Source organism: Bos taurus, chromosome 8, assembly GCF_002263795.3.
Source record: "Bos taurus isolate L1 Dominette 01449 registration number 42190680 breed Hereford chromosome 8, ARS-UCD2.0, whole genome shotgun sequence".
In the NCBI taxonomy this organism is placed as follows: Eukaryota; Metazoa; Chordata; class Mammalia; order Artiodactyla; family Bovidae; genus Bos; species Bos taurus.
In genome coordinates this window covers 8,669,295-8,689,630 of record NC_037335.1, presented here as the reverse complement: position 1 = coordinate 8,689,630, position 20,336 = coordinate 8,669,295, and the positions used below count along the sequence as shown (strand labels likewise).

Sequence of the window (20,336 nt, the reverse complement as noted above, 5' to 3'; positions counted from 1 at the left end):
CAGGAAGCTGCTTGCTGTCTTACTGTTTAAGAAACTCCAGTCTACACAATAGAGTCCCAACAAAACCCTAAACACTGCATGCGCCAGGGGGACCTCATTGAATCCAGCTCTTATTGTTTCTGTTGCAGGCTGAATCCTGTATTTACAGTCAGACGGGGGTGTGTGTGTGTGTGTGTGTGTGTGTGTGTGTGTGCGTGCACACGCGTGCATGCAGGCACAGGATATTAAGCCTGGCTTTTCACTTTCCAAGTTCTCAGCATAGATTAGGGTGCCCAGATTCCCCAGATGTAAACCTCCTGAAGGTGGGGGAGAGGGGACGAGTAGGGCCCATCCCCAGAGAGTTTCCTCCCGTTCTCCTGGGGCCTTGTGTTCAGAAGGAAGTTGGCGTTTGTGTTTTCATACTGGGGCACAAACAGTAGAACAAATGCTCAAGTCAGCATTGACCCAGGCGCCAAGACCCCTATGGAGGAAGTAGAAGATCAAAGGGAGTACTCGGCCCTGTTTCTGTCTGTCAGTATTATTTATTATCTTCTGAGCTGGTTCCCAGGCCCAGTTTTCAAAAACCCCTCTAGGCTGGTTAAGGATCATGGATTCATCTTCAATTTTTTTCAAGCCTCCTCTCCAACCCTCAGCAGCCAAGGAGCTTAGAGAAGAAATCAAATGGAGTCTGAGACCTCTAGGGAGAGCTGCCTCCTGGCATATCAGAGAATCACCTGTTTAGAGCTTGGCTGGGAGCTCCTGGAAGGCTCAGGATCCCTCAGCCAAGTTCCTGGAGGGGAGGGAGGGGGTGCCACCTTGAAGTTGGAAGGACCCTATGAGCTTGCAGCCCCTTGGGATGTAATTCTCAATGGAGAACAACGCTGGGTTCCTTGGCAGTAGAGCCTCCTGGTTATCTTTAAACCTTGAAAATATAAACACAGATGAGTTTAGGCATCATACCTGATGTCACCAATGAAGCCAGGGAAATGGCTTATCAAGGCATCTCCAGCGGTTAAGGGAGCGTGTGCACAGTGGTCCTTCTTCCACAGAGCATAAGGGCTTTGCTTGACATTGTCCATCCTCATCTTGGGAAGGAGCAGGTGGACCCTAGATTCAGATGGTCAAGCACAGGTTGCAGAGAGACCAGTCAGTAGATTCATCAGGGTATTGTTAGTAGATCCCTTAGACCATGCAGTAGATCCCTTAGACCAACACGGCTGGGACCCTTTCTCCGCTTGAAGGAGCAAGTGATCTCAGCAGAAGTTTAAGGAGACGGAAGTGGGGTTGGTGGATCCCAGAAGGAGCTGCAGATACTGTAGACCACACTGAGTTAATCCATTTCTTCCTTTTACAGGAGAGGAAGAGTGAAGATGAGACAAGCAAAGAGCCTGGGCTCAGATCGCTGGTTAAATGCAGAGCTTCAGGAGAGGCTGGCCTGCTCCCCCAGCCCCCCAGCCTCCCAGTGAGGGGCAGTGGGAAGAGTGACCATTCCTCTCAAAGCCCCGGTGAGAAGGAAGTGGCAGCCTCACCACCCAGAAAGCCCAGGCACCAGAAAATGTAGACAAAGGGCTTCATCTCAAATGACTGGGTCATCCCAAATCACCACGCACACGTGCTTGTCACCTCCAAACATCTTCAGAAGAAAGTTTAGGTTTCCTGGGGGAGATGAGCCAATGGTCTGGACTTCTCTTAAATTAAGTAAAATTGGAGGTCCTGGGAGAAGAGAAGTGCTTAACGCTTGATTGTTAGAACAAGTTCTGAATTGACAAAGCCTTCCTTTCTGCTTGCAAAGAACTGATCTGGTGAGCTACAGACACCAGCCAAACCACCAAATCCAAAGAGGTAAAAAAATTGAGCTTGTGTACTTGAACAAATGTGAACAGCCTTCTATTTCGATACTGAGAGTTTTCTAAGGGCCACATAGTCCACGCTATCAGAGGCTTGAATCCGAATCTAAGACCAAAACTTCCATTTTGGTTGAAGACTCTGGTCTTATGGAGCAAATGATCATTGTCACCTTTTCCCACTCCCAGGGAAGGTTCCCTGGAAACGGCCTGGGAGGGAACCATTGCCCTGTGAGCTGTCGTGAAAGCCATTTAGCAGTAGAGGGCACTGTTTACCTAATATCCAAGCATGAGCCTGCGATGAGAGAAAGAATTCTGATGCTCTTAAGAGTGGTCATCTAGCTGCCTCTCCCATCTCCTCCAGACCATGTTCGACCAGCCTGATGGATGGGAAAGTTGTAAGTTCACAAAGAGCTCCCTGTCCTACTTGGCAACTCAGTCCTGTCATAGCCGTCTTCCTTCTTAAGAAGCTCTTAAACCAACCTGCACCCATTGTGTTACATTTCCTCTTGTTCTATGTCACTGACTTTGAACCTCGTGTCCACGGTGCTGCAGAGTGAATTGCTTCCCTGAGATGCCTTCCCTCTATTATTCTTGTTTGCCCAGCATTCACTACCATGGCAACCTCCCGCGGGTGGGGCACAGGGTAGGGTTGGGACAGCACAATTTGGACCTAATATGAACACTGCAGATTAAATTTAACATTGTCTGAAAATATGGGATAGAGCTAGATCTTATAAATGGTAAATAAAGAGCATTTAATTATCAATTGGGCTTACAGGTTAGGAGCCTGTTTCCTGTAAAACACAGGCAGACATCAGAATCACTGTTAGAAAATACTTTCAAGACACTCTGAACACAGGAAATAACCAGATGTCCTTAGTGTTATTCTCAAAATATTAGCCACATTTGTGGATAATGTTGACTTTGTTTTGAGATTTGGCCTTGGTCTACATGTGATGGCTCAGACAGTAAAGAATCTGCCTGCAATGCAGGAGATCTGGGTTCTATCCCTGGGTAGGAAAAATCCCCTGGAGAAGGGAACGGCTACCCACTCCAGTATTCTTGCCTGGAGAATTCCATGGACAGAGGAGCCTGGCGGGCTATAGTCCATGAGGTCACAAAGAATCAGACACGACTGAGTGACTGAAACTTATATATGGTGGGTGGTTTACCCTGGAGCCAACAACGGTTAAGACTCAAGGTTCTTCTTGGCTAGCCAAGGGCCTAGCAATCTCTCGTTCAAACAGCATGTGTATTTGTGAAATTTGCAAGCATAAACTATTTTAATCCCAAATTGGTCAAAAGTGCTGTTTGTTTCTACTCTGATTTCTGTCCATCATACTTATCAACACACACACACACACTTTAGTTGCTTCTGTGTAGTTAAACATGGCCAACTGTTCTGGTGTAGAAATAGCTTCCAGGCATACCCCAGTGCCAGCCCATGCCATTGATGAAGGCACAAGACCAGGCGTGGTGATCAGTGGGGACCTGTCTTAGGGCTCCAAGCACTAGAAGCCTGTCCCAAGCAGAGGATAAACACATATACAGAGCCAGAAGCTTGTCTGGATTATTTTTCTGGTTTCCTAATATTCCTGTTTTCCATCTTTTAAAAATCTGCTATTTGGGCAGAACTATGGAGAAAATAAAAAGATCAGTGGTCACCAGAAGTTGGGGGAGGGAGGGTTGGGCAGGGGAAGCCAAGGACATTTAGGGCAAGGAAATCACTTTATGGTCTTCTCATGGTGGAGACAAGTCACTGGACATTTGTCCAAACCCACAGGACTTGCCACACTGACTGTGCCTGCATGGTGAGCAATGCTCAGTCGTGTCCGAATCTTTGCGACCCCGTGGACTGCAGCCTGTCAGGCTCCACTGTCCACGGGATTTTCTGTCAAGAACACTGGAGTGAGTTGCCATTTCCTCCTCCAGGGGAACTTCCCAACCCAGGGACTGAAACTGCATTTCCTGTGTCTCCTGCATTGCAGGCAGATTCTTTATAACTGAGCCACCGGGAAGCCCCACGCTAAGCCTGACCCTAATGTAAACCATGGTGATGATGAGGTGTTAAATCAGGGTCATCAGCTGTAACAAAGGCTCCGCTGTGGTGAGGGATGTTGATGGTGGGGGAGGCTATGCATATGCAGAGTGGCAAGGGTACATGGGAAATCTCTCTACCTTCTTCTCTATTTTGCTGTGAATCTAGAATGGCTCTGAAACATGGTCTTACAAAGTATGCAAATAGTTATCATTCATTTACTCATTCCAAATAAATATTCACTTATGAAACTTGTTATGCATTTGCAATCATGCAGGCTATTTTTAAGAAGCCCCTGGTTTGTTGAGATGCCCACAAAACCTGGGTCTGCCCTGCTCATAAGTCATAAGTCCTTGCCACTGTTATTAGCTCATACTTACAACTATGTCACTTTTCCATTTGGATTATAAATATCTTAAAGATGAAAAAGTACCTTTTGTTTCCTGTGCTCAGTGCGTTAAGTAAAACTTTTCATTGGCTGGAGTTGATAGATGCCTCTCCCGATCCTCTTTGGCTGTTACCTGCAGGAGCTGTGTTACTGATTTGTGGAACAGAGTGTAGAGAGTTGTGTCCTGAGATCTTTAGTTACTTGAAGGTGTCTTGAGCTGAAACAGGGGCTCCAGGGAAGCATATAATTACCCATGTCAATAGAAGGGGACAGCAGAGAGTGAACCACCCAGAGAATTGCGTTCCTGGTACAGAGAACAAGATGATGGTCAATCCTTCCTGTTGCTCCCACCACTATTAGTGACTCTGAGGCACAGTATCTCACAGACTGAGAAACAGTCACCGCTTTCCGTTTCTTGAAATTCTGGAGTCCACTCCTTCCAGAGGGCAAAATTAGTGAATGTTTTGTCTCCTTTTCTCCAAGATCCTGCTTGGCTAGCGTTAAAAAATGGAGTTTTTTCAACAACCAAGATTCACGACGGTGAATCTTTCTTCACAGAAAAGCCACAATTCCAACTGTCCCAGAGCAGGTGAAGAAGAGTGGAAAATAAACTGAATATGTCTGGTAATTCTGTCAGGGACTGTCCCTGAAAGAGACACCAGTCATACCAGCACTTGCCAGCAGAGGGCAAGATGTCCCCGCTGGTGGGACTGAAGTTGGCTGAGCTACCTGTCTGGGTTCTTTTCTTTGGTCCACCTGGATTATCTGGACGAATCTGCAGAATTCTCTATTTGTACCCACTCTCTTTGAGGAGGTGGATCCACCAGAGGAGGCTGCAAAGAGCCCAGGGTCTAAATATCCCGCCTGGGCTGCTCTGGGGGCCTCAGACTTGGGGCCTCCCTGTGCCCTGGAGAGCCACCTCCAGGCTGCGGTTCTCCCAGAGGATTCTGGGAGAGAAAGATCTGAAGGTCCCTCTGCCCTCCCCTGTCCCCTCCCACTATCCCATTCCCAGTCCTGTCTGAACATCCCAACGACCTCCCTGCAGCATTCTGAACCCCACAAAAGGTCTTCTGTAGGGGTGCCTGATACAATCCAGGATGCTCAATTCAATTTGAATTTCAAATAAACAAAGAGTAATCTATTATTAATAATCTATCCCAAATATTGCAGGGGACATACTTACATGTTACAAATCCTTCTTGATCTAAAATTCAAGTTGAATTGGGTGTCTTTTCTCTTTATTTGCTAAATCTATACCATCTGGGGCTTCCCAGGTGGCTCAGACAGTAAAGAATCTGCCCGCAATGCAGGAGACTTGGGTTGGGAAGATACAGTGGAGAAATGAATGGCAACCCACTCCAATATTCTTGCCTGGAGAATTCCATGGGCAGAGGAGCCTGGCGGACTACAGTCCATGAGGTCACCAAGAGCCAGATACGACTGAGGTGAGACTTAGCACACGTGCATACCACCCCAGCTCTCCTGAGAAGCCTAAAATACTCTAACACAGTGCAGACCAAAAGCAAGATTCCTTCTCCCTCCCTCTAACCCCTTCTTCCCCCAAAACACTCTGGCTGGGATCTGCCTTATTAGGCCTGCTCTAATCTGAACCGCTCACTTCACACACTTTCATTTCCTCAGCCTTATTTGGTCCTGTCAATAAACCAGGCAGGCCTGCACCTAAACAGAAGGAAACAGACCCGGGATTCTGACTGTGCAGGGCATCGGCCTTGATGCAGTGACTTGGCGAGGCTGCCTGAGACTCCAGACATGACAGCTGGAAGTGGGGGGTGGGGCAGGCTCAGAGTCTCCTGTCCTTCCCCCTAAGCACCGAGAACCAAGATCTCCCCCAAGGAGCCCAGTCGTCTGCCATGTACCCCCATTGCAGGCTCTGGGGCAAGCCTGGGGGACCCAACTGGGCAGGCAGACCTGCCACCGGGACACCTGGGTCCTGTCCATGGGCTTCAGCCACGGCCTCAGCAGCAGCCATGCCTTCCTGTGCAGCCGCTGCGGCGTGTAGGATGCTGATAACAGGAACAATGAGGCAGAGGAAAAGTGGCAGGAGCAGGACAATGAGTGGGCCTCAGGGACTCTCCCAGGCCAAGAGGGATGGAGGAAGGAGCTGCAGGTCCCAAGGGCCAGCCTGGGGACTACTGTGTGGTGGGATGGAGAGCGGGGTAACCCAGGGCCCCGGGAAGGAGCTGGGGGGCAGCCTCAGCCTTGCTCCCACCCCTGAGAGAACCCCTTTCTCTGTGGTTGGGGCCAGGGAAGACAGGGAATTACTCCAAGCCCATTACCCCAAGAAGGGACCTTCTAGTCTCCCCTGGGGCAGAAGAGTAAGCATCTCACAGCTGGAGTGAGGACAGAGTGGCTCCTGGGATGATCTCAGCTCTGCCACCCGGAGGCCCACGACCTCTAAGTCCCTCGTCTACTCTCCAGCCTGTCCCAGGCCCCGCAGGAGGGCTCTTCAACAACCCTACCTGTGCAGAGTGAAGGGTGCACATGCAGGACTCCAGTTGTGCAGGGAAACCAGCCAGCGGGGCAGTAGATGAAGACCTTGGGGTTTGTCCAGAATGAGGCCGAGTTGTCTTGTTGGGGGCTGAGTGCCTGCAGCTGCTGACCAAGTCATCCTGAGAGGAGCTGCCTCTGGGCCAGGAGTGGCCGCTGGGACATCCCAGGTGTCACTGTCACTTCATTTATGTGGAGCAAAGTGTATAGACTGTGTGGTCAAATCTCCCCGGGCCAGAACTGGAGATGGTACAAAGGTGGTCCAGGGGCTAAATGAGGTGCCTTGAGGGTATTTATCTCTTTTCTAAATACAGACCGTGGCTACTGAGTCTGTGTCTATTTATTCGTTGCTTAGTTCAGCCTAGTATGAAAAAGATGTACAGCAACCAGTAAGATGCAGACAAAAGAAGAGGCTAAATCAAAGTAAAGAACGAAGTGGAGGGAAACAAAGGAAGAGAGGTTCCGCGGAGCCAGGAGAAAGGATGAGGATGCAACGGAGCCTGCCATGAGGCCCCTGCGGGCGAGTGGCGCAGTCGCCAGGAAGGAGAAGCATCCCCATCACAGGCTGTTTGGGAGGAGCCAAAATAACAACAAACAAAAATGTCAACATGTTATTCCTGATACTAACACCAGAGACCAAGCCTCATCCAAAGTCCTCAGGGAGAGAACGCAGAGCAAGGTGCTGGAAACGTCCAGGCTCCGGGATCCTGCATCTCAGAGCATGTCGAGGGTTGGGCAGGGGCCGCTCATGAAAGGCTCTGTGAGGAGGGCTCTGAGACAGGCCCAAGCCCCCTACTGTGGGTGGCTTAAGCTGAATATTTTAAAATTCGTTTTTATTGAAGTTTATGTAGTTGCTTTACGATGTTGTGTTAGTTTCAGCTGTACCACAAAGCAAATCAGCTATACGTATACATATACCCCCTCTTTTTTGGATTTCCTTTCCATTCAGGTCACCACGGAGCACTGAGTGGAGTTCCCTATGCTATACAGCAGGTTCTCGGTAGCTATCTATCTTACACATGGTCTCAGTCGTGTATATTAGTCAACCCCAAATTCCCAACTCATTCCACCCTCAGTTCTTGCCTTAGTATCCATATGTTTGTTCTCTATGGCTGGGTCTCTATTTCTGCTTTGCAAATAAGTTCATCTGTATCATTTTTCTAGATTTCACTTATAAGCGATATTATACAACATGCGTTTTTCTCTTTCTGGCTTACTTTTCTCTCTATGACAGTCTCTAGGTCTATCCATAGCTTTGAAAACAGCAAGCTTTTTTCCTTTTTATGGCTGAGTATATTCCATTGTATGTACGTACCACATCTTCTTTATCCATTTCTCCACTGAAGGACATTTAGGTTACTTCCATGTCCTGGCTATTGTAAACAGTGCTACAATGAGCATTAGGCTGCATGTATCTTTTTGAATTATGCTTTTCTCAGGGTATGTCCCCAGGAGTGGGATTGCTGAGGCATATGGTAGTTCTATTTTTAAATTCTTAAGGAACCACTATACTATTCTCAATAGTGGCTGTGTCAATTTACATTCCCACCAACAGTGCAGGAGAATTCTCTTTTCTCACAGCCTCTCCAGCATTTACTGTTTGTAGATTTTTTTGATAATGGCTATTCTGACGGGGTGGGAAGTGATACCTTATCTACTCAAAACAAGCTACTTGTCAATGCAATCCCAATCAAATTACCAATGACATTTTTCACAGAACTAGAACACAATTTTTTTACGATTTGTATGGAAACACAAAAGACCCCCAATAACCAAAGCAATCTTGAAAAAGAAAAACTGGAGGAATCAGGCTCCCTAATTTCAGGCTATCCTACAAAACTACAGTAGTCAAGACAGTATCAACTGGCACAAAAATAGAAATATAAGCCAATAGAACAGGATAATGGCAACCCACTCCAGTGTTCTTGCCTGGAGAATCCCAGGGACGGGGGATCCTGGTAGGCTGCAGTCCATGGGGTGGAACAGAGTTGGACACGACTGAAGCGACTTAGCAGCAGCAGCAGCAGCAGCAGAACAGGATAGAAAGCCAGAAGATAAACCCATACACCTATGATCAAAAAGGCAAGAATACACAATGGAGAAAACAAGCTCCTCCATAAGTGATACTGGGAAACTGGACAGCTACATGTAAAAGAATGAAATTAGAACACTCCCTAACACCACACACAAAAATAAACTCAAAATGGATTAAAGGCCTAAATGTAAGGCCAGACACTATAAAACTCTTAGAGGAAAACATAGGCAGAACACTCTTTGACATGAATCATAGCAAGATCTTCTTTGACCCACCTCCTAGAGTAATGAAAATAAAAACAAAAATAAACAAATTGGACCTAATTAAACTTAAAAGCTTTCGCACAGTTATGGAAACCATAAACAAGACTAAAAGACAACCCTTAGAATGGGAGAAAATATTTGCAAATGAAACTGACAAGGGATTAATCTCCAAAATATACAAACAACCCCTGCAGCTCAATATCAAAAAAATAAACAGCCCAATCAAAAAATAGACAGAAGACCTAAATAGACATTTCTCCGAAGAAGAAATACAGATGGCCAACAAACATTAAAAGATGCTCAACATCACTAAATATTGAGTGCGTGCATGCTGAATTGCTTCAGTTGTGTCCAACTCTTTGCAGCCCTTTGGACTGTAGCCCGCCAGGCTCCTCTGTCCATGGGATTTTCCAGGCAAGACTACTGGAGTGGGTTGCCATGCCCTCCTCCTCCAGGAGATGTTCCCAACCCAGCGAGAGAACCCATGTCTCCTGCACTGGCAGGCGGGTTCTTTACCACTAGCGCCACTTGGGAAGCCCTGGTTAATTATTAAAGAAATGCAAGTCAGCTGAATTTTAAGGAAGAATTCTAAAGCACAGGTGCCTAAGGAAGGAGAGAGGTGGACGTTTGGCCCCGCCCCCAGGCAGCCCTCCATCAGCCGGTTTATCTGTCTGTCTGGCCAGGGACCGGTTTATCTGTCTGTCTGGCCAGGGACCGGGTAGCGGGTGTAGGTGTTCCTCCCAGGCCACACCCCCAGGGCCTCTCTGTGAGTTCCTGGTTCACGGCCTGCCACCTCTCTGCTAAGGCTAAGCTGTGTGCCCGGGTGGGGCCTCCATCCTCTTGTGAAAGATGAGACATTTGGGAGGCCCCTCCCCTCCCTGCTCTCTGCCCGGGAGGCTAGAAAGGCCCCAGCTCGGTCCAATTGGGCCTGGCCTGACGTAAGGTCTGCTGGGTCACGAGCAGGTGACCTGACCTTTATCCTCCTGAGCGCACCCTCCTCAAAACCTCCCCTGCCAACACCTGTATTCTTGATAAAACTCATCTAACCTTAGACACGTCGCGTGCACTGGGGAACACAGCACCTTTGCAGCAGGAGGCAGGACCGCTCCTGGAGAGCCCCTGCACCCGCTGCCCTGGCCCGGAGCAGCGTGGACTGCAATGATCAGAGAGGTGTGTGTCCAGCCCCCAGAGCAGCCTTGGGGGTGAACCAGCGGCTCTCGAACACTGTCCTGCCCCAGTTTAGCAGGATTCCGGCACATCCTCCAGGTCAGGGGACAGGATACCTTGGCACTGACCCCCACAGGTCTGGCCGGGCCAACTGCCTCTCCCTGGGTCAACTGGCTCAGTCCCCTGTGGTTTCCTCGTCCACACAATCAAGCCCAGCGCCCCGGAGCTCCCTGTTAGGGACTGTTTTGTCAGCACTTGGCACGCAATCCACAGAGGTGACACCAATTACTCGTGTCACAGCTTCTAGAGAAGACGGAGATGTATGAAATCCAGCATGGGGACCATCCATCAAGGTCTGAGAAGAGTGGGCTGGGGGTCTGTCACGGTGACAGGGATCGGGGTAGGGGGCAGGGTCTCTCGGGACAGCTGCTTGGGAAAGTGCATTCCATCAGCAGAGCTGCCACCTCGGCAGCGGCGCTGAGCCAAGGCGACGACCAGGACTTTTGGAGCCGGGCATCCAAACCAAAAGCCCTCCCTCCCCCACGTGCTGGCTCTGGCCATGCTGGATCTTGCCTGCCTCCTACACCTCTGGGTTTTAGACCATTCTGTTTCCTCCCCCTGGAATCGCCCCAGCCCAGCTCCCAGTGCCTCCATCAAAAGCCCCTCTCTTTCGTCAAAGTGCAGATCAAATGCACTTTCTCTCTTTTTTTTAATCAGTAACTCCATTTGTGTTTTATTCAGTTACAATAATAGATAATTTATGTAATAACTTTCGTGCATTTAAAAGTGTAGACGATAGAAGTTCTAGGGTAAGTGTGACTTCCACGAACTTATTATACAGATCTAAAAATAATTCATACTTATTAGTGGAATAAAGCCCTAAAATTCCTTTCTTTCTTTTCCTCCTTTTTTTATTTTTTAAATTATAAAAGTATGATAAGATATGTATAGGAGACTTGAAAAATACAGAAGTGAAGTTGTGTATAGTTCCACTATAAATTACAATTATTTTTTAAGGTAGATAAATTAAGATTTTTGTTGGAATTTCAATATTAAAAAATCAGTGGAATGAATATACAGAAAAGTAAAAGGATATGGCAAACCTGAAAAGCACCATGAACCAAGTCAACATAACTGAGATTTATAAAATTTTCACACAACAGTAGGGTACAAATCCTATTCAAGTTCCCATAGACTATAAACTAGGAGACACTGGAATGTATCCAGGGACATAAAATAAGGAAATGCACTCTCTTTTGTAAAACCCTCCCCAATTTACTCCCTTCCAGTGGGAATATGCTTTCTCTCCCATGGCTGAACTCCAGGAGCCTCTGCACCACCCACCCCAGACAACTCATTTCCAACCTGTCCCAAGAATAATTGATGTATTAAATACTCAGTATGGCACATCCACCGTTATCATACCGATTAATTCTCATAGCCACTTAAATATGTGGGCATCGGACCCATTTTGATAGATGGGTAAACTGAGGCTCAGAGACATTGGTAATTTGGCCAGAACACATGATTGGTGAGTAGGGGGTGGCAGATGGGCAAACTGTGGGTATAAAGGAAGGCATGACATAGGGATCAACCAGTGGACTCTTCAGGATCTACTGATTGCTCCTGGGGACTCTGCACTAGATGGAGCACTCACTTGGGACACGAGGAGGATGAGGTCCGTCCTGGAAGTCCCACCAGTCACAGGAGGATGCTGGTCTTGCAGGAGAACCTGCCAGGGCCTGAGGAGGCCAGCACAGGTCTGCTGGTCAGGGGTCCCCAGCTCCTTTTAGGCTTTCGGGGCCTGATTTTGAGTCCCCCTTGTAGAGTCAACTTGGAATGTCACTCCAGGCCTAGGGAATTTGAGTCTTTCCTGTAAAATGTGATGCCCACTTACAGTCACACACAGTGTGCATGGCTTACACCAAACTCCAAGACATTCCAGGGAAGGACACTTCATCCATGGGGAGGGGCCAGCTTCACCTTACAGCCATCTGTCCCCTTGGCTCTCAGAACCTGGCTCCTGTCCATTACTTTCTGAGCATCTCTCCATCAGAGGCCTTTTACTGGAGGATTTCTCAACCCTGTTCATCCATCTGTCTGTATCAGTTTTTCCATCCATCAAATGGGTATAGCAGACCTTATATTGCTTCTTCACTGGGTCATTCTGAAGGCCTAAGGAAACCAGGCTGTGCTTCGTAAAATCGGCCCCTTGTGTGTGAAGGGTGGTGTGGTGGAGCCCCACAGTCTATTTTGTGGGACTGAGGGGGATGGGAACGGAACCCCCAAGCCTGAGAGGTGTATGTCTCGATCAAAGTCAAAAATGGCCGAGGCTGGCAGCTCACAGAATGGACCCAGGACTCAGGACCCAGGACCACTCAAGACGTTTTGCAGAATGACTCTTAAGTACGCGGCCCTGGCTCTCTGATGGGAAGTTCAAGGAGGGTACTCAGCCCAGCCTCAGAGCTGGAAGGGGCTCTAGGGGTGTTGCAGATGAGGAAATGGGCCTGGAGGAGGGGAGGGGCTGATCTAAGCCACCCCACTCAGCTCACCGCCAGAGACCCGGGATGGGAGGCCCCTCCCCCCAAGGTGGTCCCACAGGGGGATCTTCCCAGGAGACAGCTAGCAGTCGGCACAGAGCTTCTCCTCTGCTTTCGGTGTCCGCGTCTAAGAAACCGGTTCTCTGAGGCAGCTGGGGAGTCACTCAACCCACTCGCCCTTCAGAGGACTCGTGCAGGGTGGCCCTCTGCCCCAGCAAAGGGCTGTCTTTTCTAACTCAGTTGAAGAAGTTGAAGCCAAATGGGGGTGACACTCCAATGCTGGACGCATTCCTGGATCCTTCACCATGTGGTCACACAGCTCCATACCACCCCCACACCACAGCCTGGCAGGCCTCTGGCTTAGCTTTTCTCCTCCTAATTTTCCTCATTCCAGCTCCTGACAACACAGGTTACCTCCAAAGTAAAAAACACATCCAACTCACCCAAATATTCAAGCTGGACCCGAGTTCTCTGCAGAGAACACCAAGGGCTGGAACGTGCACCCATCAGCCCTTTTCTTATTCAAAGTGACTCTGGGGTGACATGGATACACGGCTATGTATAAAATAAGGAACCTACTGGGTAGCACAGGCAACTCTACTCAGTGCTCCGTGGTGACCTAAATGGGAAGGAAATCCAAAAACGAGGCGATATATGTATATGTTTCGGAGCAGAACATGACAACACACTCCAGTGTTCTTGCCTGGAGAATCCCATGGACAGAGGAGCCTGGCGTACAGTCCATGGGGTCGCAAAGAGCCAAACGTGACTGGAGTGACTTAGCACGCACGCATGTATACACATGGCTGATTCACTTTGCTGTACAACAGAAACTAACACAACATTGTAAAGCAACTATACCCCAATCAAAAAAGGAAAGAAAGTAAATGCTTAGGGAACAGACACAGGAAAAAATAAAATGAAACAAAGTAACTCTGTTATAGTAATTATTGGGTTGGCCCAAAAGCTCACTCACGTTCTTCAGTAAGATGATACAGAAAAACCCGTGCGAACTTTTGGGCCAACCCAATAATTAAGCCTCCTTGGCCTTTCAGAGAAGAGGGCAGAGAGTTATTCCTACTTAAAGCTGGGCTGAGGGCACAGGGAGGTAGGCAAGCTCCACCTCATCTGTTAAAAGAACAAATGTAGGCAGAGACATGGGTTCTATGCCGCACACCTGAATAGATCCCAGATGTTAAATCTGAGAAGGTTCCACACCCCCCTCCCTCTGGGCCACAGGTTGTGGGGAAGGGGCTTCAGAACACACGGGAAAGGGAAGGGGTGGAAAAAAAAAAATACAACAGCCCAGAAAATGCGAATTGGCTCAGGGAGCAGCATAATGGGAAGATTTCAGCGTGATATATGGTGGCGGGGACATTATTAATGGTTTGCTGATTTTTACCTTTAAAACCTTTGGGCAGATTATTTATTATGTCCTTGGCATGCCTATGATCTATGGAGGGGGCACTAATGTGCGAGCAGGGCCCCCCGTGTCCCCGCACCTCTACAGTTTCTAATTAGGCTGCGATGCTGCTCTACCTGCCTGCTCTCCACCCACCCAGGCAGAGGAGGCAGCGCCGCCTGGGCTCTGAGGCTCTTTTGTAGAATCAACTCATGCCTAAGAATCCAGGGAACTCAGCTTCCTGGCCTGACTCTGTACTGACCCACTGTGTGACCTTGGGCCAGCGTGGGCACCTCTGAACCTCTGCGCTTGTATTCTTGAACAACACAGAGATAAAAATGGCAGAATGAAGATGGAGCTGGGTATACGGTCTTCCTGGTCCGAAAGCCTCTGGCTCCTGGGACACAGAGAGATGGAGACCAGCAGTGTTCTTCCGACAGTTCACCATCATCCGCCCCAGAAACCAAGCATCTCTGGGTAAGGTGGGAAGTCAGCCTTTCTCCTCTGGCCTGTCTGCTGTGGATCCATGGGGAGGGGAGTCTGGACCCTCCAAAGACCTCCAAGAATGACCCTCCAATGCCCCAGGTTGGAGCACTGGACTAGAAGTTAGGGACAGAGCCAGAAACCAAGGCCTAGAAACCAAGTGCAGCCAGGAAGGCCACCCGGACTGTCTCCAGGCAGAAACACTGGACTAGAGAAGACCACGCCTCTCTGGGACCCCTCCCCCATGCAACCTCAAGGTCCTGCTGGTTCCCGCTTCTCTCATCCAGTCCCATTCAGCGACTCCCCAGTCTGACAGCAGCCCTCACCTCTCTTAGATCCTCTGTCGTCCCTTCCTGTGCTTTGGGGCCCTACTGGCTGAGTGCAGCTTTGAGCCGGGCCAACCGGAGCTCTGGTCCTGCTTGAGCAGACGGGGCAGGGAGGATGCCTTGCCCTTGTACTGGCCAAAGCTCCAGCCTATTTAATTGGAAGTTCCTGGGGAGGTCCTAAGATTTTCACTCCCACCCACCTCCATTCTAATAAAACTCTTCCTCCTTCCAGAACAGGTGTCTCTCGGGTCATTGGCCTGGGGGTCAACAGAGCCTCCTTCTCAACCAGGCAGCATTTCTCTGACTCTCTACTTCCCTCCTGCCCAAAGACACCCCCAACACACCACATGACTCCTGAAGGCTTCTCCTAATTGCTGTTACCCCTACTCTACAGCCCCTGACCCCCAGTCTCAGCTCATGATGAATGTACCTCATCCTGGCTCCTGTCCTTTCTTCCTGGAGAACACCCAGGCCACCACTGTCCCTAGTCAAAACAACTCAGGCAAACCGGTCTTTCTGCTGCTATGGTTGATACCGGATCCACTTCCATGCATCTCCCAGTTTCCTTAGCCACTGTCTGGGTTTTGGCTGTCACTGCCACCCCTGAGCACACGGAACAGGAATACAGCTCTGTTTTCACTTGTCCATCAGGAGGGCAGCCCCACTGACTGCTGAGCTCCAGGGAGGGGCCACAGTTGGTCCAAGGAGTGGGGCTCACAGGGGCCGTCTTTGATCTCTGCGTCCTCAGCAGCTGCCACGTGGCCTGGCCCAGCAGAGCTGCTCACCATAGGCTGGATAGAAGAACTAACAAATGCCAATGGTCCTGGTATGTAGTGTGCCCTGAAACGCAGGCCTGGGTAACATGGGGAAACCCTATCTCAAGGAGCTTCTGCTCTTGGGACATGTGACTGCAATGAATCCATAACACAAGTCATAATCTCTGTCTGTAAGAACAGCTTTGTAGAAGGGGGGAAGAGCTCCAGACACAAAAGGGAATAGTTTACTCTGTAGATGTTTTTTCTCCTCACCCTCACCCCTTAAATTCAGAACTTTTGTGGGTTTGATTCTGATAGGCATTTGAGATGGTCAGGTGGGCTTAGAAGGCTGAGACCAAATAAGGGAAGAGAGACCATGGCTCCTTGATGGTGGAACAGAGGATCTGCAAAGCATTCCATTTATCCCCGGGTCCCCAACATTTTCTGGAGCCGTCTGTCCTGTTGGGGCCTGTCTTTCCAGGGCAAGGAAGAGCTTGCCAAGCTAGGGCAGAACAAAATGGGATGTGGAATTCAGCCTTTTCCAAGAAAATGAGTCACTTCCAAATTTCATCCTTCCCACCTTCCATTCATTGCACCAGAGGGCATCTGACCCTAGGATTGTCTTTTCCCAGAACTGCTATGATGATGAAGGTTTGAGAAGTCACCCAGTTCATCCCTTCGCCTTGAGGCAGGTGCTCCCAACTCAGCCGGGAGGGCTGGGAGCCATCTCATTCCTTCTCGGATATGATGGGAGAGTCAGGACTCAGGAGAGAAATGCTTGTGTGTGCCCTGGCCCTGTGCTCTGGGGAATCCACTGTACCGAACTTCAGTCTTGCCGGCCGTAAAGTGCAGCAGTCATAATACCAGTGGCATCTGGGGTGGGACCACTCATCCTGGTAAGAGACTGGCCCAGAGCTGCCGGGCGTTTAGCCTGCTGGCCCCTGCATGCCGCAACACCAGTTGCTGGGATTGACAAAAATATTCAATGCTTTTCCCAGGCTGCCCACAGGTGGAAAACCATCAATTCGCCTTTGTTTATCAGGAACGGGCCAAGGAGGGTGGGCCCTGGAGTAGGGAGATGCTGGCTAGGACAAGGTGTGAACTCGGAAGGTCAGCCCCCAAGCCAAGGGCAGGCAAGGTCGCCAGAGGTGTGGCTCAGTGGAGCCCAACCTCCCCCAGGTGATCCCTGGAAATGGCGATCCAAAGGGAGGAGCCGGAGATTGAAGCCCAGCCCAAGGGGTGCGTATAAGCAGTCTGTCAGGCCTTGACTCAGGCCCTGGCTGCATGGAAGAAGGGACCGGGCCTATGAGCGTCAGGTTTGGGTTCGGACATGGCTTCAGGATCTATCCAGCACATGTCCTTGAGTGACTCCCCTCTGAACTCATTTCTTCAGCTAGAAAGCGGCGGCAGGTGACCGTGTATTAACGCATAAAAGTATCTTCTGGATATGCTTCAGGGGTGCAGTAAGGGATCATGGGTTTTCACTGGGAGTCCTCGGACCAAAGAAGGAGCAGAAACAGCAAAAGTGCGTGAGGTCCTCTGGGGAGAGGAAGGAAAAAGACCAGCGGGCTGGGAATGAGGAGACGTCGGTGTTTGGATGCAACATGCAGGCAGAAAGGATGGGAAGCCAGAGCTGGACTGGCGAGGGGCTTGAGGGGGAGATACTCACTGAGTCAGGGGGCATCATTAGGACTGTGGGCCACCACCATCTCAGGAGAAAGGGTTACTAGTGTTTGGAAGATCCACAACCAGCAGCGATTTCAGGACCAAGGGTAGAGGGGTGTGATGAGCTGAGATAGGATGGGAGGTTAGATGAAAGTGGGGGTGTAGTGGTGAGGGCTAGGTGCTCTCTTGACCTGTAGGGGCTTCAACTGGTTTCCTCATTAACGACTGGGTGCCTTGAGCTATGAGTGCCCCCCTCCCCCGCCGCCGCCAACCAGGTCTAAACATTTAACCCAGGAGGACATGGAGGACAGGGCAGGGCTCTGTAAACCCTGCTAGGAATAAAGGAACAGGTGGGATCTGGTGGGGACTCAGAGTGAGGGTGTGGAAGCAAGGGGAGGGCACAGAACTGGCCCAGAGGAGGGACACCACCAGGTACCCATTCACTAATGCTGTCACTGCGACATGAGCTTGGTCATCTGTCTCCAAGTCCCACGACCTTTTCGTTTTCTTCTCTTGACCAGAGACGAGCATGCCATTTTAGTGACGTGCTGGGTCAGTAAGAGCTGGGGTGGTTGTCTCTGTCACTTGAGGAGATAGCAGATTATGAAGCAAAGAGGTTGAAACATCTCTTGGGAAATGACTGAGGACCTCAGGTCACAGAAGAGGTGCACAGTGGAAGCCCCATGTCAACTAGCAGTTACAAGGTCTGGACAATCCTAAATACCATTGTATCTAAGCCAAGCTTACAAGGCAATGTGTTTCACTAGGAGTTTCTGACCAAGATGAGTGAGTTCAAGTCGCTTAGTCGTGTCCGACTCTTTGCGACACCATGGATTATAGCCCACGAGGCTCCTCTGTCCATGGAATTCTCCAGGAAAGAATACTGGAGTGGGTTGCCATTCCCTTCTCCAGGGGATCTTCCCAACCCAGGGACAGAACCCAGGTTTCCTGCATTGCAGGCATCCGAGCCACCAGGGAAGCCTAACCAGTTCATATATACGTAAGTGTGTGTGTGCATATACGCTTAGGTATATATATATATACTTCTAAATATTTATTTTTAAAAATTGAAGTATAGTTGATTTACAATGTTGTATTAGTTTCTGGTATACAGCAAAGTGATTCAGTGATACGTACATTTATACATATTCTTTTTCATATATACTTTCCATGTAAAAACTTTAAAAACTCACCTCCGAAAGAACTTTTATAAACCTGTCAAATTAAGAACATCTCCAGCACTCAGATATAGAGGAGAACAGATGACTGTGATGTGAGGACACAGCCTACACTCAACATTTGCTTTATTTTCTATTATTAACATATCTATTTTATTTTTTACATTTATATTTATATTTAAACAACCAGTAAACGGTACCTGTTCTTGTAGCACAGACCTTCATTTTAATAATTTTGAATACACAAAATGGTCCCGTGTGGACGGGAATGCTGGTGAGAACCTGTGAAGGAGATTCTGAACCAGCAAGGACAGCCCCAGTTCAAGGCTTGCTGGAGAAATGTGCTGAGAAAGGGCATTTTTTTTTTCAACCTCAAAAATGACAAATAGAGATTTTTGAAATTATAAAGGACACATGTAAATCTATTTATCTAAAAAAACTAGAATCCTAGCTGAAAATGGGCGAAAGACATACACATATAATCTATGTGTAAACAGATTTTTTATAAAGACTAGAAAACTCTTTAATCTCATTAGCAATAAAATATAGCTAAAATAATTCCAACTCAAAATGAGGTACTGTTTTTGCCCATAAAATTAGCAAAGGATTTCTCATTTTTAATGACTCTAACAAACACAGATGAGAATGTAGTGGGCCAGGTGATGTAATTTAGTACAACTTAGATGTTTAGAAAAACAATTTGGCGGAAGATATGAAGAACTTTTCAAAAGTTGGTATCTTTAGACCTAGTAATTCCGTGCCTGGGAAACTATCCTAAGGAAATCATCTGCCATTCGGGGCAAAAAAAAATTTGTGTATACACACACACACACACACACACACACATACATACAATTAATTATATATATGGAAAATCCCATATATATTGGAAAAAATAATGGAAATCATCTAAATAGTCAACAAATGGAAATGGTGAAAAAGCATTTTATAGTCTCATGTTATTTGGGCATTAAAGACATTATCCAGGTATTAAAAATAGGTTTATGAAGATTTTGAGATTAAAAGGGGAATTTCTTATGTTAAGTTTAAAAAAAAAGGAAGTAATAAGGATGAGCACAACTATCAATTAGAAAAATGATGGGAAAGAAATGCATCAAATTGCTAATATCAGTTATCCCTAAGGGATGGGATTATGCGTGACTACTTTCCCTTCTTTCTGCTTTTTTGCATTTTCCAATATTTTTCATTACAAAAGCATATATATATATAAATATATATATATATATATATGAATTAAGGAAAGATACAGCCTTTGGAGCCAAGAACAAATTTTGTCCAATGACACTGAATTTATCTTCTTCTCCCAAGCATCCATATCTCCAGAGTCACCAAATATAGTCAAGACTAGAAAAAAAGCACTTCAAAGTTGAGCGAGGTCATTGCTTAGGAGAGGCCAAGGAGAGAAATAACTGGAGATCAATAGGCAGAAGAAGGAGGGAAACTCTAGCTGGTAAAAAACACACAAACAAAATCTCTCCTGGACTACAGCCAGCCAGTTCCATCCTCTTGGGTTCAGCAGGCATATGGAGGGGAGCTGACTTCTGATAGCCAGGCAGATCTGAGACCCTCCCTCACTTGGTGGGTGGATGGGCCAATGGGGCCTCAGAATTTAGAACCCAGGGCAGTGAGGGGTGGTCATGTCCTTGGCAAGTCCTTGATTTTTGCCTGTGTCCTTTGCGCATCTTCAGTGGATTGAACTTCTGACTCAGGACTGTCTCCCAGGTAGTTCTCTAGAAATCTA

At 48.2% G+C, this 20,336-nt stretch overlaps 1 protein-coding gene across 1 annotated transcript in view; it reads right to left on the bottom strand.

Annotated features, from left to right (window-relative positions):
* Nucleotides 1-263: 263 nt before the first annotated feature.
* The window catches only part of RP1L1 (RP1 like 1), a 29,861-nt gene continuing 9,788 nt past the window's right edge, over nucleotides 264-20,336 (bottom strand). The window contains exons 4-5 of the mRNA XM_024996380.2: nucleotides 6,182-6,276; nucleotides 264-401 (exon numbers count right to left, since the gene is read on the bottom strand). Of these exons, the coding sequence (XP_024852148.1) occupies nucleotides 264-401; nucleotides 6,182-6,276 (233 nt within the window). The remainder of the gene's footprint in view (nucleotides 402-6,181; nucleotides 6,277-20,336) is intronic.